Below are 18662 nucleotides of genomic sequence, written 5' to 3' on the forward strand. Positions count from 1 at the left end.
AGTTTTACCTCCCCCTAATCCCTTACTACCACCGGGCTTAACAACCGATGGAGTGAGGGGGTTGCTCGAGGGGTGGCCTTGACTCTTTCTATCTACAGAAGAATTTTTGAAGTCTTTATTCTGTATAGTTGCTTGCTGGGTACCCGATTTAGAAGGTGAAACTGGGCATGGGTGAGCATATCGCTCCAATTTTGCAGCTGCCGCTAGAGCCATATGGTTGGTTTTATCTTTAGCAGAGTGGGTAATTTGAGATCCCTCTGAGGGTGGTTGCTCTTCAGGAGATCTTTTTCTAGACATGATTAGATAGCCACTTGAGACTCTCCCTTTAAATAATCATTAAACCTCCCTTTCACTCCAAGCCAGAATATCCAGATCCTCCAGAATCCTCTCCTCTCACCCTATTCCCAGCACAAGCACCCAGCTTTCAGTATACACTGTCTACTCCCAGTGGTCCGCCCCCGTCTGTAGCAGAAAAGAGCCGGGGGGAAGAGAAAAAAAAACACAAGAGAACAGCGAGAAGAGATCACCTAGAGCAGGCAGCCTAAAAAAAAAAAAAAAGGCAGGAGGCCGGGCCGTAAGTCCGGCAATAATATGGACTAAAAGATAGTCAGCCCGATTTGATCGCAAAAAGCCGGGAATATTTGGACAGTAGGGGGGAGAGAGCTATATGAAGGCCAGTTAGAATAAGGCTTGGGAAACAAGGCAGAGGAGCTGAGATACAGGGAAGAGCATAGCCCTATGGGAACGTTTAGGCGTGTGAGCGGAAATAACTACTTAGATGTAAACGAGTGACCCCCCCAACACTTATACTCCAAGCCGAATTAGCTCAGCAGCGGGAAACCAATAAATGTATAAGTACATATGAGCCTTGTATATGCATAAGAGCAACAGTGCAGTCCATATAAAAGGCTAAAGTCTATACACTCCAACACTATAAATGACAAATGTCAGCACTATAACTCCCCTTCCAGAGATCCAAAAGGAGCAGGTAGCTAAATCACAGTAGTAAAATGATACACTTCTCACAGACTCCAGAGAGATGAGTTATCCAGAACACATATTAGCCAGGTCTTCCACTCGAGGCAGTGTTGAGGGGCAGCAGCTGTATCTCTCACGTAGGCTGCAGCAACTCACCACCATGAACCGAATCACCTCCCGCAATCACGCCAGGTTCTCACCCTGTCCTGTCAGCGGCACAAAACTTTATCCTATACGTAGCTCGCGCTCACACACCGGACGCCAGCGTTCTCGTCCCGTCGATTCACCGGTCCACAGCATCAAGGGAAAGGAGGAGCAGAGAAAGGATGAATAAGAGTACAGCAGTGCACTCCACCAGCTTATCAGGCAGCCCAGCGGCAGTTGCTGAAAAACTCAGGGCGAGGAGTGAGCCATTCCGCCAAGCATAGTCATAGCGGAGCAGGGGGAGGGGAACAGCAGCAGGTTCTCACTCACAGCCTTCTCCCATCTTCCCAACTACCAGGCTTCCGCACTGGTCACGCCCCCCTTCACAAATTCAAGCTGTCCTGGCTCCATTTTCAGTACGTACTTAGTAGATGAGACTATATAAGTAATAGAGGGAGGAGTGTGCCCCCTGAAGACACAGTGTGCCCCCAAAAGGGGTGTCTGGGGGGTGCCTTTATCCCTGTGACCATGGGATAGATCCTGGTAATTCCTAAAGAAGCAGAATATATGTTGGAGCAAAAAAAATCTTGAAAGTAGATTACCCGCGACAATTAAGACCACCTCATACTGTTCATTGTTATAATTGTTGTACTACTTATTCTGTTAAGATTGTAAATGGAATTCTTCTGTAATCAGTAATTCTTCAATAAAAACATTGAGATAAAATAGGGGATAGATTTATGACATTTTTATTATTATTTTATTAGTAATGGTAGCGATCGGCAAATTTTTATCATGACTGTAACATTATGACGGACACATCAGACACTTTTGACACTATTTTGGCACCATTGTCTTTTATACAACAATCAGTGCTATAAAAATGCACGGATTACTGTATAAATGACACTGGCAGTGAAGAGGTTAAACACTAGGGGGCAATCAAGGGGTTAAGTGTGTCCTAGGGAGTGATTCTAACTATGGGGGGATGGGCTATCTAGGACAAGACTGCGATTACTGCTCCCAATGACAGGGAGCAGTAGATCTCTGTCATGTCACTAGGCAAAATGGGGAAATGCCTTGTTTACATCTCCCCGTTCTTCCGGTCCGTGACACAATCACTGGACACCATCAAACATTGAGTCCAGGGGTCCCGCGGCCACAGAGCACGTGGCAGATGTGCACACACCCACAATGCTCCTTTTAAAGGGGATGTACCTATATGCCCACTTGCACAGCTGTGCCATTGTGCCAACGCATATCGTCATGCACTGGTTGGCAAGCAGTTAAAATCACGGCTCCTGAAAAAAATGGCGATTTTAAAAATGTTTTTGCATTGATACATGTCCCCTCGGGCAGGATCCGGGTCTCCAAACACTTTTTATGGCAATAACTTACATATAAGCTTTTAAAATGAGCAGTTTTTATTTTTCACATTCATGTCCCAATGGTGTTTGCATGTTCACACAAAGTTTTTGTGCGTTTGCAAGTTCTGGTGAGAACCGAACTGGGGGGGTGTTCAGCTCATACCTAGTCAAGGTTACTAAAATCTGCTGTTTCCACCTGAATTCTGGGCTGACCAATGAATGGGGGAAGTGCAGGCGCTGCAGAAGTGATGGGCTGCTAATCAGGATTAGCAAACACATCAGGAAGGGCAATTTGGGCTCTATGGGCCTTTCTTTGAATTATTGGTGGCTGTAGGGGACTTCTTGTGCTAGCCACCGCACCAGTCAGGTACACCTGACCTTAGCAGGGACCAGTACCCCATCATCAGAGCTATCTGTCAGGGTGCTCTCTACCAGTTTGTATACTGAGCCTGAATCTGACAGTGTGGTCTCTTCAATGCTGTACAGCTAGTGTGACAGTCACAGGTAAAAGAGCACCTGGTTGTCAGCGACTGCTTCAATCGCTACAAAAAATGAACTGTTAGTGCTAGCAGAGATCAGGCGTGACTCTGCTAACACTGCAGTTTTGTGTGTGACAGTGATCTATTGATACTGCACTTGGGTGGGCTGTGCAGAGAGGCTAAATGCAGGTGCTGGCAGGTATCTGGGCTGATTCTGATAACGCCACATTTTGGGAACACTATACTATTGGGAACGCTAATATAGCTCTGATCAGATCAAAGATATTGATCCATTCAGATACTATACTAGTAATGGAGCTATATAGTGTGAGTGTGTGTTAGTGTACCTGGCACTAATCTGATGATGTCTGGGATTGACACTGACCCTATCTGACACTAAAACTGATGTCACCCGACAAGAGATCTGTACATTATACTAGTGACACTGTGACAGAGAGTGAAAGGGTTAACTCGGGGGGAGGTGATCAGAGGGTTAACCTTTATTAGGGGTTAATGGGGAGTAACCTAAACCTACCTGGGCCTACCACTAACTGCCTAACACTGATTAGGGACACCAATACAGTGACCAGTGAAAAATCTGAAAAATGCACTTGGTAACACTGTGACAGGGAGTGAAAGGATTAACTGGGGGGTGATCAGGGGGTGATCAAGGGGTTAAATGTGTACCTACATGTCCTGGTGTCAGTGTAGTGTTGGTGTACTCACAGTAGATGTCTTCTCCTCACTCGCAGGAAACTAAAAGGGCTCCACGAGGGGAGATGACATCACTTCCTCTGCTGGTGTTTATATTACACATGTAGAGGACAGTTTACCATTCACCAGAACCGATCAGCAGGTCCCGCCCAGAGACCATTGACCTGGGCCTGTAGACTGATCAGTTCTGAAATCAATCCAATCAGTGTGGGGACGGTGGAGGGGGCGCGCACCCCCCATACCCACACACGTGACCGACATACGATGATGGCGATTCACGCAAGAGAGCCAACATGCCGCAGTAAAACTGTGGTGGCTGGTCAGGAACCGGTTAATGTATTTCCCCCAATACTTACCTGAGCCTGATCCCCATCCAGCAATGTACACAAGAGCAGAGGCTCGCTTGGCTCTCTCTCTTCTCATTGGCTCAGACACAGCAGGGGGAGCCATTGGCAGAGGAAGATTTGGGACTTTTTATGGCAGACAAGGACTCATAAAGGGGATGGGAGTTGGGGATGTTCATCATTTCTTCTAGTGATGGGGGAGGGGTAACTTTCCAGGATTTATAACTCCTATCCTGCAGAAGGGAGACAATGACAGATGATATTTCTGGAGTATGAGTTGTATTGGTTATGGGACGGCCTTTTGTACAGAAGTGAGAACTGTCTGAGGTCTTTGTCTTCAGAGGAATGGATCGTGTTTTCTGTCTTTATTATGGTCAGGACAAAACATTCCATTCATAGATTTGTAAATATGAAATATTGTATATAAATAATTAGCATTTTCATTTTCAGCCAGCAGGTGGAGCTGGAATATCTTTTCCACGTATTTACTTGCCTGTCCTTCCCGGATCACTGTACAATCCATGTTATTTACAGAGCTCAGTAGCTCAAGCTGTAATTTCCCTTCATAACTGAATGACTCAGAGGAGGGGGAGGGGAGGGGGGAGCATATTCCTGAAACCCACCGGAGGGACCTCACTGGACATGTGAAAATTGAGGATGAATTGATCCGTGGTGTCTGTAGCTACAGAGGTCAGTGAGGTCTCGGTCACACGTGTGTCAGTATCATGTGATTATGTGACATTTATTCAGCATTTCTAAAGCCTGATAAGCGCCTTCCATGCCTGCCATGAATATTACAATGGCGGCACGCAGTGCTGGTCACACAGGAGCGGTAGCGTTGTGTCGTGTTATAAATGAAGCCGCATGTCGCTGTCATGAGACATCCACGCTTGTCAGTCGCCTCCATTCATTTTATGGTGATGTCCAATAATCGCTGGGCATTGGAGGACAGACAGCGGAGGCTCCGGTATCCCAGAATGCACTGGGAAATAATAGAGAAGTAGGACAGAGCAGCTCCGGTCACTTCTGGTTGTACAGAACAGCCGTGTGGTAACTCCAATAGCTTCTGTGTGCCGGCAAAATTATCAACCAGCCGGCAATACTGACAGTGCCAGGCAGGGAATGTGTCACTGCACAGCCAAAAACCTCTTCCAATTATATATACTAATCAGCTGAACACAGAAGGATTCATCCACAAAATCCAACACCAAATACATAGAAAGACAACTGTGCAGCACTACAAGTGAGACTCCCTAAACCTAAAAATAGGATTGGTATTTCAAATGTTTAAACAATCCACACATGTTTCAGCACAATTATACAGGAATATTACAATGTTAGAAAAAACAATATAAGTAAAATATCGTCAAAGTGTTCAATATTGCAGCATGATGAGTGAGACCACCCAAACTTTAGGATACTATGTACATGCAAAAAACCTACTTTGTGGTTGGCCACTTATGATTGGTGATGTGCAGTGACACTTCCCTTACAGGATAGATATAAATATAGCTGTGCAGCACTATAAGTGAGACTCCCTATACCTAAAGGTGTTAATATTTACATATTTTAAACAAACATCACAAATATACATGATGAAGCCCCGCCTAGGGCGTAACGTGTAAGGTGGAGACGTCATCACGCCTGTCAGATACACTAGGAGAGCCGCTGCTATACTGTTATGAAGGAGAGGAGGGTCGCCGGGCGCTCTGTGCATTCTTACATGGATATATTGGGATTCTATGTGAGGATATATTACATGTTATTATTAATAAACTATTAATGACCCGAGTATCCCAGCTATTGTGACACATACAAATGAAACAGATGTGGTAACAAGTCACCAAGCGGGTATTATCCTCAGACCGGGAAATCTGTCCTCCAGGGGGCAGGAGAGCGATAGTGAGTATGATGACATGGCGGCTGGTTTTCATTCTATAGAATTATTGTAATATATCCAAAATCCACATATCAGAGGAGATCATTTCCTCTACATCACTTCCCCTTTAGGCTCCTCCCACTAGAAGAACAACCCCTCCCCCGGACATTTCTCCAGCATTCTTATAGTGTTTTCAGAGCTTCATAAACACAATGAAGACACATGATAAATGTCATAGAAGTGTTACTGAGCATTGCTTCCTTCTACATAATCATCAGACGTGTGAGCGAGTCCTAAGGGGGTCTATTCCATCCTATTTCCTGCTTGTTAGGAATATGGATGGTCATTCCATATGTACAGAGCCTGGTCACTGTTCTACTATAAGGGGAACCCCAAATCCCATGGATGAGATTACAAAGAGAAAGATTCCCTCAGAGAGAGGAGAAGACATGAGAAGAGGACAGGTGATGGAAGATTCTACATGGGTGAGGATGGAGGACACCCAGAGATAGAAGGAGACACTGAGAGACGGGAACAATCACAAGACGTCACATTTCCCCATCACGGCACATCACACATTTCTCTTACTGTAATTTCTGAATTTTACTCTCCGGGTTCATCAGAAAGGAAAGAGAATCCGACTTCCATTTATATCCTGAAGAGGAGGAATCTTCTTCTTCTGCTTTGTCCTCTCCCGGACAATCTTTACTGGAAATAGTACAACGACGAAATCTAAAATCCAATAATGAGATAATAATTATCACCAAGAATGTATGACCTCTGACCCCAAGAATAACAATGTAACCCCAATATTTCCCTTCCACATGGCTGCCTTCCCTCCGGCTCTACAGCCTCATACTGGACCTGATGAGGACTTCTCATTGGTGGCTATGAGTGGTCTTTGAAGTCACACTCCAGACAAAACTTAAAGGAGGCCCCTGATATGTATACGGGGTCTCCGGCCTTCCTACACAGGGGTCTCCATTCAGCTTCTGGAAAATCCTGGAACACCACTTTGGTTCCAGATATAAAATGCAGTCCAGACATTCCCATCTCCGCCCACTTCTGCAGACAATTGGCCCCTCCAATGTTGGGATGATGATGTCACAACCCTGACATTATTTCCCTCCCCCACATCTCTGAACACGAAGCTTTCCCTCCAAATGTTCTGTGTGATAAATGGTACAATTGGGGGCAGGGAAAGGGTTAATGCAATGTAAATGATGTGATTGTTACCAGAAGTTGTGTAGAAGGTGATAAGTGAGGCCCGGAATGGAAAAGACAGAAAAGAAAAAGTAGTGCAGGGCCGGGCATGACCATGTGTTTAGGGGAGACAATGCATGGGTTAATATGAAGAGATTAGAGGGGGGGGACAGTGAGAAAAGTCCAAGGGGGAGTGGTAATATATAAGGAGGAGGCGGGGCTGGGCTGGGAAACAGAAAGTTGTGGAGAAAGAAATGAGGAGGCAGTTTTTTGCTCTGCTCCTCCAACATGGCTGAGATGTCACTCGGATGAGGGCCTTTATGGATGACCAGGTGAGCTGATCGTGGCTGGGAGGTGATGGTTGCTGTGCATGCAGAGTTTGCAGCCTCTGGCACTCTGTTTTCACCAGGGCCCTCATCTGGGACCATGCACCAGGCAAGGAGCCCTCTGGGGGGAACAATCCGGTCCCCCAGCAAAGAACAGCCAGCCGTCTGCCTGAGCAGGGTCTGGGTGGACTCCACGCCACCAGCCCAGCTCGGTGGGCGGGGCCACGGGCCATTATGGTGCCGCTTCCCCGCCCATGAATCGCAGGACTACTACCTCCTCTGCCTGCATCGCTGCGCGGGGAGGAAGGCTTAGGAGGGAGACTTATTAGTATGGCCATCAGGCTGCTTATACAAAAAAAAAGTTTTTTTTTAAAGGGGGCAGGGCTCCGCGGGTGGGCTTGGCCTATACCGGTGGCTCGAGATGGCACAAGATGGCGGTGGAAGGACGAGGTTGACCTTCCAGGACATAGTATGTGAGGGCATGTGTGGAACTGTGGCAGGAGGCGGAGCTTTAGGGGTGAGACAGACAGTACAACGGAGGGACTCTACGGCCCCCAGGACCTCTTTGCCTGGGGGGCTGATGACACCACCGGTCCTGGTCTGGGACCACAGGTCGGAAGGCGAGCTGTCAGTGTGCGATGAGGAGGAGCCACAGGAATGCAAGCCAGCGATGGAGGCAAGCGAGGCGGCTGTTGGGGTTCCTGTCAGCCTGGTAAGTCTAATAATGTCTAAATGTTTTTCGTTTAAGTTGCATTGCAGGATTTGTTGGGGGGTTGGAAAGGGGGGTGCAATGTCCACGGTAGTTGCTCCTCCTTGAACAGAGTTGGTGGATGCTGGCCCACAAGTGGCGGGCGGTGCACCTGCCAGTTTGGGGACAGTGGTGCAGTGGTGGGGTTGTCAGGTAATGGTAGGATGGAGATGGTAAGGATTGCAGATGCTAAATAAATAAATAAATAAATAAAAAATAAAATAAATAAAAATAAATAAATAAATAAAAATGTGAGATGTACAGGTGCTTTGAGGGTCCCATGGGAACACAATTGAATAGGGGGTCCAGGATACGATTTGAAAAGGCAAGTGTGTGGAGATCTTCTCGTTATGGCCACCTTTAAAAAAAGAAAGGGGATAATTTACATTTTAAGTGTATAGGGTCAAGCAGAAAGATCAAGGGAAAAAGAATGAAGGTAAGAGGAGGTACCGATCGCTTTTGCCGAAGGAAGTCGCCATTATGCGATTGTCATGGGGGGAAGAACCCGAACATGGTTTGGCGTTGTTCTGTTATATGTAGGCCATTGGTAGGTGCACATGTTAAAAAGGGGGATCTGATTGGCTACGGGATGATGAGCGGTTTAGACCGCACAGGTCGTTATGGCCATTTCTTAATGGGGATCAAAGGATAGCGGCTTCTGGATGCGGTTTCTGTAGTAGTAGAGGCAACTATACCCCCCTCGGCTGAAAAGAAAGGGGTGGGTTGGCAGTGCAATGTGAGCTCCTGTCAGTTCAGTTAAACACGAGTGTTAAAAGTGTGGGGGTCCCATCCATTTGTATTGTGGCTTCATGTGAGGACAATGTACAGGCGAGCCTAGTCACACAAGGGATGACTTTTGGAAGGGGGTGAAAAGGTTGCAGCCTTTGATAAGTAGATATGGAAATAGCGAGGCTGCTTGCCTCCGGGGTTTTTAATGGGGTCTACAGTGGGGGTGGTGCCTGAGAAGGAACCAGACACGTTTCGCCTCGTTTCCCCACTTATCTGTCAACAAAAAAAAAAAAAAGAGTTCTTTCATAATCCGATGCGGTGCACTGTGTCCGATACTTCACGTACACAGCTATAAGGTGGGTTAGGTGTGACGGAAAAGGGGCGCCTATGGCAAACTAGGAATCTGTGTTCCATTTGCTTCCAGTTTATTCTGAGAGCTTTGGCTGCTGGATAGATGCTGGCAAGAGGAGTTTTTTACTTGGAACGATGCCGGCCCATGGGTTTCTTTAGTTCTTTACCGGAGTGGGGGGGTAGAGACGTGTCGGTCCCTGATTCAATCATACATGGCTTGGACCTTTGTGTGTTGGGCCGCCTTCCTCCGATGTGTGTGCGATTATACTTTATACATTGCAGCACATTGCAGGTGGGTTCATTAGTGCCATTGGCTGAAAAACACAGGGGGCCGACGAGGGATATTGTACTATTTTGTTCTGGCATTGTGATTGTTTCAGGGGTTACGGAGGGTCATCTGTCAGTGACCAAGTTGGAGGTACTATAGAAGGGGGTGTGTGAGGCCCAGGGACGGCGTGAGGTACAGTTGAGGACTTTGCATTCATTGCTGGGTAAGTTCAATTTCACCTGCCGGTTTTATTCCAATGAGCGGGTTTTGGCCGAAGGCTGCCGTCTGCTACAGTGGGGGTTTCAGGCCCTGAATAATTTAAACAGTTAAATGCGGAACACGGGGAGGGTTAGAAGGTTTGATACGAGTTCTTGGCCACATATAACGGACGATGGGTGGATGCCAGGTCGATGGGAAAAGAGGTCACGAACACGGCGGGGTAAACAGGTTTGGGGGAAATTTCTCTTTCAGGGGCAATAGAGTGAGGAAATTTGGCCCCAAGTTTGTTGGGTGGAAGTGGGGTGTTCATTCGTAAACTTGTGCTATTGGAATTTTTCCAGTGGTTCTGGCTATGGAGCTGGGGTAAGGGTCATGCAGGAACCTGACACGGAGTTGAATTGTGATTATGTGGGTGTGGTTACGGGGTCAACCACATGTCCGCATTGTCACAACTGGTCATATGGTGGCTATGCCATTTTGTGTTGCGTTAGGTGCAGTTGAACATTTTCTATATGCTATTCATCTTGCAGGCTTTGGAAACACGGGGGGCTTACTCGTGCATCTATTTTCGGTGGGATAGGTTCAGAGAGTTAGCCGGACACAGAGGGGGAGGAGTTCCCTACTCGGGCTGGATAGGGGAGATGGCATTGGAGTCACCACGGTAGGTAACAGGGCAGTCAGCCAGTGAGTCCACATGGGCGGCTTATGTAAAGGTATGAAAAGAAGGGTGGGTTGTTCGGTGCAGGAGTCTGAGGTCAAACATGGCTGTGTGGGGGGTAAGGTTGTTGGTGGTACTGTGGTTCCAGGAACTTGGTAAACGGGGTCGGTATCTGCCATCGAGCGGAAACTGGTGGGTTTTTGGCTTTTGTTTAACCTGCTGTGCAGGGTGGATTGAAAAAAGGAGTTTGGGTTGGACAATACATACAAAAAAATGATCAAAGGGTTAGAGGGGTGGAGGTGCTGCTGTTTGTGTTACCAGGATTCAGAGTAATAAAAGATAAATAAAAATAAAATAAATAAATCATAAAATAATAAGAAAAAAAAAAGGGATAAACCTAGAGAGTTTCTAGGGTTTGGAACAGATGGCATGGGGGGCAGTTCATGTGGCACAAGGCTGGGAAGTATTGGTTGAGGTTCCAGTTTGGGTGGGTGTTCTGAAAATGCCACTGGGACGCAAGGTTGGATGGTGCAGAATATGCTTCACACTCCTTCCACATCAGGGCAGCTTTAGAAGCTGCCAGATATGGGTTGGATGAGGCGGCGGTAAGGAGGAATGGTAGGTGGGAAGCAAAGCGATTACACACTTACCTATGCCTTCATGTGGTGGTGGAATAAATAATACTAATAAAAAAAAAACACACGAGTGGGGTAGTAGTCTGTACATACGAGCTGTGTTGTTTGTGGTATGGGGTTACATTGGTTTACTTTAAAGTTGGTGCTGCCTTTGTTTGCCGTTTTTTTTTTTTTTTTTGTCCAGATGGAGGACTTATACGCCTTGTCTGGATTTTCTTTGTTATCTGTATGTTTGTTGTGGGGCCAGGAGAGCAGATGCGAGATCGGTTGGCAGACAGTTGGGTAGTTAGAGGAGGGAGGCATGTGTTCACTGGCTAGGTGTATGGGGGTTGAGGTGCAGCAAGGTGATATGGGAAGTGGAACGTTAGGCGCGGCGGGATAAACCGCCGGCCATTTGGGTTATGCATGCAAGGGGTAATGCTTTTGGGTTCGAATGATCAGGGAGCTGATCTCGGACGTTAAGTCAGATATTTTACGACTTCGTACAGTTGTCTAACATTCAGGTGGTCGGAAGGTTGTGGCTCAGAATGGGGGGCCTGGTGATCAGGAAAGTAGAGGTGGAAACTAATGTGGGCCTGTAATTGAGGGTGTTAGAATACACCTCTAGGTAGTGGGGATAGTTTTCTGGGCTCTGGGACTCAAAGATGGGATCCAGCGGGCCCCGGGGGTGTGGGGGAGCCCTTAAGGGTAAGGTATCATCCTTGCGGGCTGTGGTGGTGTTTTGTTGGTCTTTGACGGTGGCAGTAAACATATGTGATGGAAAGGGGTGGGGGGCTCATCGGTAGTATGTGCCCCTCCGGTGTATTCCAGCGAAAGGTTAGCTGGAATACTGTAATGGTTGCACTGCGGGAAGGGGGTTGTCTCCGAGCTGATTATCCGCTGGAGGCCTATCGTGTGGAAAAAGGTCCCGCAGTGTATTGGTGGAATATGTGTTGGAGTTCCGGGGTGCCGTCAAAGACCAACAGACTGGAGTTGAACAAGTTGTTACGGAGGTGATATTTTGGTATATATTTGATATTGGAGTTATTTATATGGTGTGAATAATAAATAGGCTGCTATGGCCATTTATACTCCAAAATTAAGGTGTGGTCTCATCATTTTAGAAGGGTAAGAAATGGGGATGGTGGAGTACAAGTGGTATAGCAGTAAGAGGCAAGTTGGGTACCTCTGAACTACACTGGTCATGTGGGAATCACCATTTAGCTCTGGTTCACACAGCACAAGATGAAAGTCGCAGCCACTTCCAGCTTGACTTTGCTCTACAACTTCCCGGCGACCCGGTGTGACTTCAAAGTGACTTTACTGAGAAGCATTCCTATGTGACTTTGCTGGATCCGTGTTTATAGCGTGTTTTATCACATGACAAAACCTGCGTCTGATAACCGTGATTGGGGCGTCATTAACAATCAGGCTGCATTTACATCTGCATAATTCTGAATGCACATCAACCGCCAGAAATTGTGTGCTTTGCCGCACGTTTCAGAAATGTGCTGCGACCGTGCGTCACGCTTGTACTGCAAACATGAGAAGGCGAGCGCGATGCATGTTTCCAAAACGTGTGGCAAAGCATGTGTTTTCCTGCAGGTTGCTGGGCATTCAGAAACGCTCAGACGCCAACGAATGGTATTGCAAGTGCAGCGTGTGTTGTCACACATTTTCAAAATGCACAGCAAAGCATGCGTTTTCTTACGGGTTGGCGTGCGTTCAGAAACATGAAGATGCAGATGAATGGTAACACAAGTGTGATGTGCATTGCCACACAAAACACGCAGAAAATCATGCGTTTTCTTGTAGGTTGCCGTCAGTTGTAAATAAATTTCCATTCATTCACATCTGTACATTTCCAACTGCACAGCAACCTGCAAGAAAACCCATGCTTTGCTGTGCGTTTCATAAATGTGTGACAATGTGCGTCACACTTGTGTTATTATATATTTACTTCTGCACATTTTTGAATGCATGACAGACGCAAGAATACATGCGCTTTACTGTATGTTTAAAAAAATGCACAGCAAGGAGCATTGCTTTTGTGTTACCATTAATTTACATCTGCGCCTGCGTGGCGTTCGTTGCTGTGCATTTTGTAGACATATGAAAAAGCGCACATTTTCTTTGTGGGTCGCCTCGTATTCAGAAACACGCAGATATGAATGTTGGCTGATTGTTAATGACACCCCAATCACAGTTATCAGACGCATGTTTTGCTGCCAAGATGCATGACGCTCCATGACTGAGAAGATTCTTGAGCTACTTTGGGGTGTTTGATACATGTTGGGCAGAACATTCCAGTGAATGGACTCCCTATACACAATGTGTGATTACACATGAAAAATACACAAATAATGGAAGTGGGAATGTGTGTTTCCGCTACGCTCAGGTGTGACTGGGATGTGATTGGAGGAAGATTTTAGGCAGAAAGGATGACCAGGGAGAAGAGGTGGGGGGTAAAAAAGCCTCAGAAGTCACAGCAAAGTCTTAAAGATTCAGACAAATGTGCGACTTTCTGGTGATTTTACATTGAAGTCTATGGGAGTCGTGCAGCACAAGAATCACACAAAAGTAGTGCAGGAAGTAGTTTCTTTTGTTGCAGTGACTCAAATCGCATCAATTAAGACAACACCCAATAAAGTCTTTGTGTTTTCACCTGACCTGCGACTTTACATTTCATCAGAATGTCGCTGGAAAATTGCTGTAGTGTGAAGCAGGGCTTAGGGCTGAGGAAAGTGTGAGTTCCCAGGACTTCTAACAAGTGTGGTAGATGGAGAACATGTCTGATAATCACCGTTATACTGTATGCAGGTTCCTGCCCATTCTCTGAATTCAGTTAGGATATCCTCACACTCACTTACCTGACATCCTGACTCCTGTGTAGGAATGGAGATAGAAGTTTCTGGCACTCTGGACCCACAGTGAGAGAATAAAAACGTAAAGACCGAAAACTTTCCCTCTTCAAAGTCTTCAAGCAATAGATCAGCTGCTTGGAATAATTCCTGTCCATCCACAAGTGATCAGTACGTGAGCCCCACAGATACAAATCTGTACGACCCGACATGACTCTCCTAATGAAGTCCTCATCCTGAGTCTCATACAGACAGAAGATGGTCTGAGTATAGAAAGTCTGACTGAAGCCATTCATGGCCCATTTTCTCATTGCAGGTTTGGCTCGGAGTGAGATGGAGATTCCTGTGACCTCTGAGAATGTCTTCACCTGATTTTCATTTAAGAGACCAAACAGGAATTGTACAGATAATGATAAATGTGAGGAATGTGAACTGAGGCGATTGAGTGATTTTCCTTTACAGATCTCCGGGAGGAAAATACGTTTCCTAAATCCAAACCAACCATCATCCATCCCATAATAGAGAGCAGCAAGGAACTCCTGTACACTCAGGTGGATGAAGCTGTAGCAGGTCTGGTGACGGACGTCCCAATGAAAGATGTTCTCATTCAGAAATACAGACTCCACCTCATCCAGAGAAAGTCCATGTCTTTTTAGATCTTTCTTCTCAAATAAGATTTGTTGGTTCAGAACTCCCTGATTGGCCAGAGCACACAGCTTCTTCAGACAGGTTTGTTTCCGGTGTACAGACTGCTTCTTCTTGCTGTGATGGGTTAGTAAAACCTCCAGGAAGAGAAGATAAATTGAAGTCGTTGTCTTACACTGAATTACATCCAAATTTTTTCTTATTTCTTGTGTCATTACAGTGCAGACAATCCAGCATGTGATGGGGACGGCACACATGGTGTACACAACGTCATTGTCTTTTATTATACTGAGAACCTTGTCTGCATCTTCTTTATTTCCATAGAATTTATGGACATATTCCTCTCGATCGTCCCTTGTAAATCCCTGGATTTCCACATTGCGGGAATCATCGATGAATGTGTTAAGTTTCTCCATGGCCAGTAGTGATGGACGAACTTCCGACGGGACGTTTCGCGAACGCGAAACGCGAACGGACACAAACGTTCGCGAAAACGACCGTTCGCCGCGGGCTCCATTGACTTCAATGGGAGGCGAATTTCGCAAACCTTTAGGTCGAATTTGCGGCCACGGGGTAATTATTAGGGGGTAGCACGTAGTCCCACCACCTGGACAATAGCATAATACATGTATGAGGTGAATTTGGGATCGATAACTACAAGCATTTTTTTTTTATTTGGGAAATTGTTCTGACAATTCAGGACTATGGAGCTAATGAAGGCAATGGAGGAGAGGGAAGGTCAGGGACCAGGGTAGGCAAACAAGAGGGTGCAGGAGATACAGAGCACTGACAGCAGCACCGTAATACAGAGCACTGACATCAGCACCGTGACATACAGCGCTGACAGCAGCTCCGTGACATACAGCGCTGACAGCAGCTCCGTGACATACAGCGCTGACAGCAGCTCCGTGACATACAGCGCTGACAGCAGCTCCGTGACATACAGCGCTGACAGCAGCTCCGTGACATACAGCGCTGACAGCAGCACCGTGACATACAGCGCTGACAGCAGCTCCGTGACATACAGCGCTGACAGCAGCTCCGTGACATACAGCGCTGACAGCAGCTCCGTGACATACAGCACTGACAGCAGCTCCGTGACATACAGCGCTGACAGCAGCTCCGTGACATACAGCGCTGACAGCAGCACCGTGACATACAGCGCTGACAGCAGCTCCGTGACATACAGCGCTGACAGCAGCTCCGTGACATACAGCGCTGACAGCAGCTCCGTGACATACAGCGCTGACAGCAGCTCCGTGACATACAGCGCTGACAGCAGCTCCGTGACATACAGCGCTGACAGCAGCTCCGTGACATACAGCGCTGACAGCAGCTCCGTGACATACAGCGCTGACAGCAGCTCCGTGACATACAGCGCTGACAGCAGCTCCGTGACATACAGCGCTGACAGCAGCTCCGTGACATACAGCGCTGACAGCAGCACCGTAAGCAGCCCCAGGAGGAAGTCAGCACAGCACAGGGATGGTGTGATCCCCTCATAATAAGAACCCCCAGGAGGAAGTCAGCACAGCACAGGGATGGTGGGAGCCCCTCATAATAAGAACACCCAGGAGGAAGTCAGCACAGCACAGGGATGGTGGGAACCCCTCATAATAAGCAGCCCCAGTAGAAATATGACACCGCTCAACCTCTTCAAAGAGGAGGGTAGGGGCATATAGTACGGTGTGCTTTTTTGGGTCAGGGAAGTGAGCCAAATGAATTAAGAAGGTCTGTGTGCTTGATTCCAAAAATTGTTTATAGACATATACATGGTCTACTGATCACATGTGTTGAATTCCTCCGAGATCCATGCCTCATTCATTTTTAGAAATGTGAGGTAGTTAACACTGTGGTGAGCTAGGCGAGTACGCTTATCGGTCACAATCCCCCCTGCTGCGCTGAACGTCCTTTCGGACAGGACACTGGATGAGGGGCAAGCCAACAGTTCGATTGCAAATTGGGCAAGCTCTGGCCAGAGGTCAAGCCTGCCCACCCAGTAGTCTAGGGGTTCATCACTCCTCAGAGCGTCCACATCGGCCGTTAACCCAATGTAGTCGGACACCTGACGGTCTAGGCGTTCCCTGATGCTGGATCCGGATGACACCTGTCGATGGGTCGGCTGAAAGAATGACCTCATATCCGAAGTCACCAACACATCTTCAAACCGGCCTCTTCTTGCAGGCGCTGTTGGATTGGTACCCGCAAATCCTTCTCTGGGAGTGGGAATTGCTCCTCTGCCAGCGCACGCAAAAGCAGAATGCAGCATTTCTCGAAGCAAGGCCTGGAAGTGCTGCATTCTGACAGCCCTCTGCGACGGCGGTAACATTTCCGCCATTTTGTGTTTGTACCGGGGGTCTAAGTACGTTGCCACCCAGTACTGGTCCTTGACCCTCATGCTTTTTATACGGGGGTCCCTATTAAAACACTGGAGCATGAAGGCCCCCATTTGCACTAAAGTGGAAGCGGTGTGGTGGCCTGGCTCCTGCTCATCATCCAGGATAATGTCGTCCTCTTCATTCTCCTCTCCCCATCCTCGCACAACAGGGATCCCAGAAAGGTTTAAAGCATGCTCTTCTTGCTCCTGCTCATCCGCCCCGGCACCATCCTCCTCTGACTCCTCATCAGACTCCTGTTGTTGACTTGTCTCAGATAGAGTAGCCCCCCCTGGGAATTCATCCAGCATTGCGACTTCCTCATCTTCCCGCTCCTGCTCCTCCACAGCCTGATCAATGACACGACGCAATGCACGCTCCAGAAAGAAGGCATAAGGTACCATGTCACTGATGGCGCCATGGCTGCGACTGACCAGTTTGGTGATCTCCTCAAATGGCCGCAGAAGTCTGCATGTGTCGCGCATGAGCAGCCACTGGCGCGGTGAAAAAAAACCCAGCTCCCCAGAACCGTTTCTTTCGCAGAGTTCATACAGGTAGACGTTAACTGCACGTTTCTGCTGGAGCAGCCTATCAAGCATATAGAAGGTTGAGTTCCATCGCGTCGGGCAATCGCAAATAAGACGTCTGACCGGCAGATGGTGTCGCCGCTGAATGTCAGCAAGGCGAGCCATGGCCGTGTAAGATCTTCTGAAATGGGCCGAGATTTTCCTTGCCTGCCGCAAGATGTCCTGGACCCCAGGGTATTTGACAAGGAATCGCTGCACGACCAAGTTTAAGACGTGTGCCATGCACGGCACGTGCGTGATTTTGCCCTGTTTCAATGCGCTAAGCAGATTGGCACCGTTGTCACACACCACTTTACCAACTGTCAAATTGAGCGGTGTTAGCCACTCATCTGCCTGTGAACGCAAAGCTGAAAGGAGTGCCGGGCCAGTGTGGCTCTTTGCTTCCAGGCACAACAGACGCAGCACGGCATGGCAACGTCTCACCTGGCATGTGGAATAGGTTCTGGGGAGCTTGGGCGGTGCAGTGGAAGAGACGCTAGCAGCGGAAAAGGAGGAGGCAGCTGAGGAGGAGAGGGAGGAGGATGGAGTAGGAGGAGGAGAAGAAGAGTCAGGCCTGCATGCAATCCGTGGCGGTAAAACCAAATCTACACGGGTGCCACGGGTTACATGCTTGACGGCCGTCAGAAGGTTCACCCAGTGGGCAGTAAAACTGATATACCTTCCCTGCCCGTGTTTGCTAGACCACGTGTCTGTGGTCAGATGTATCTTGGCACCGACACTGTGTGCCAGAGATACATTCACTTGCCGCTGAACATGGCCATATAGCTCTGGGATGCCCTTCTCTGAGAAATACTTCCTTCCTGGGACCTTCCATTGTGGTGTTCCAATGGCCACAAATTTGCGAAAGGCCTCCGAGTCCACCAGTTTATATGGCAGTAGTTGGCGGGCTATGAGTTCTGACAAGCCAGCCGCCAACCGTTGGGCAAGAGGGTTATCCGGCGTCATCATTTTTTTACGCTCAAACATTAGGCCCACGGAAGCCTGCCTTTTTGCAGAAAAATGTGAGCTTGGCGTGATGGAAGGTGGAGTGGAGGACAATTGTGAGGAGAGAGGAGAAGGAGAAGTAGAAGACGAGGCTGGACGGTGAGAGCCTGCAGTGTGGCTTTGTGTGTTCCGTTGCTCCCACTGGGCTCGGTGATGGCTGCTCATGTGCCTTCTTAAGGCGGTCGTCCC

At 47.8% G+C, this 18662-nt stretch overlaps 1 protein-coding gene across 1 annotated transcript in view; it reads right to left on the reverse strand.

The window, feature by feature from the left end:
• LOC143986527 (NACHT, LRR and PYD domains-containing protein 3-like) overlaps window positions 1-18662 on the reverse strand; it is a 214361-nt gene that overhangs the window by 78746 nt on the left and 116953 nt on the right. The window contains exons 6-8 of the mRNA XM_077484885.1: window positions 16180-16181; window positions 13892-14937; window positions 6494-6637 (exon numbers count right to left, since the gene is read on the reverse strand). Of these exons, the coding sequence (XP_077341011.1) occupies window positions 6494-6637; window positions 13892-14937; window positions 16180-16181 (1192 nt within the window). The remainder of the gene's footprint in view (window positions 1-6493; window positions 6638-13891; window positions 14938-16179; window positions 16182-18662) is intronic.

The sequence above is a fragment of the Lithobates pipiens genome, unplaced genomic scaffold (genome assembly GCF_037356315.1).
Source record: "Lithobates pipiens isolate NorthernLeopardFrog02 unplaced genomic scaffold, aLitPip1_a1.2 Scaffold_167, whole genome shotgun sequence".
In the NCBI taxonomy this organism is placed as follows: Eukaryota; Metazoa; Chordata; class Amphibia; order Anura; family Ranidae; genus Lithobates; species Lithobates pipiens.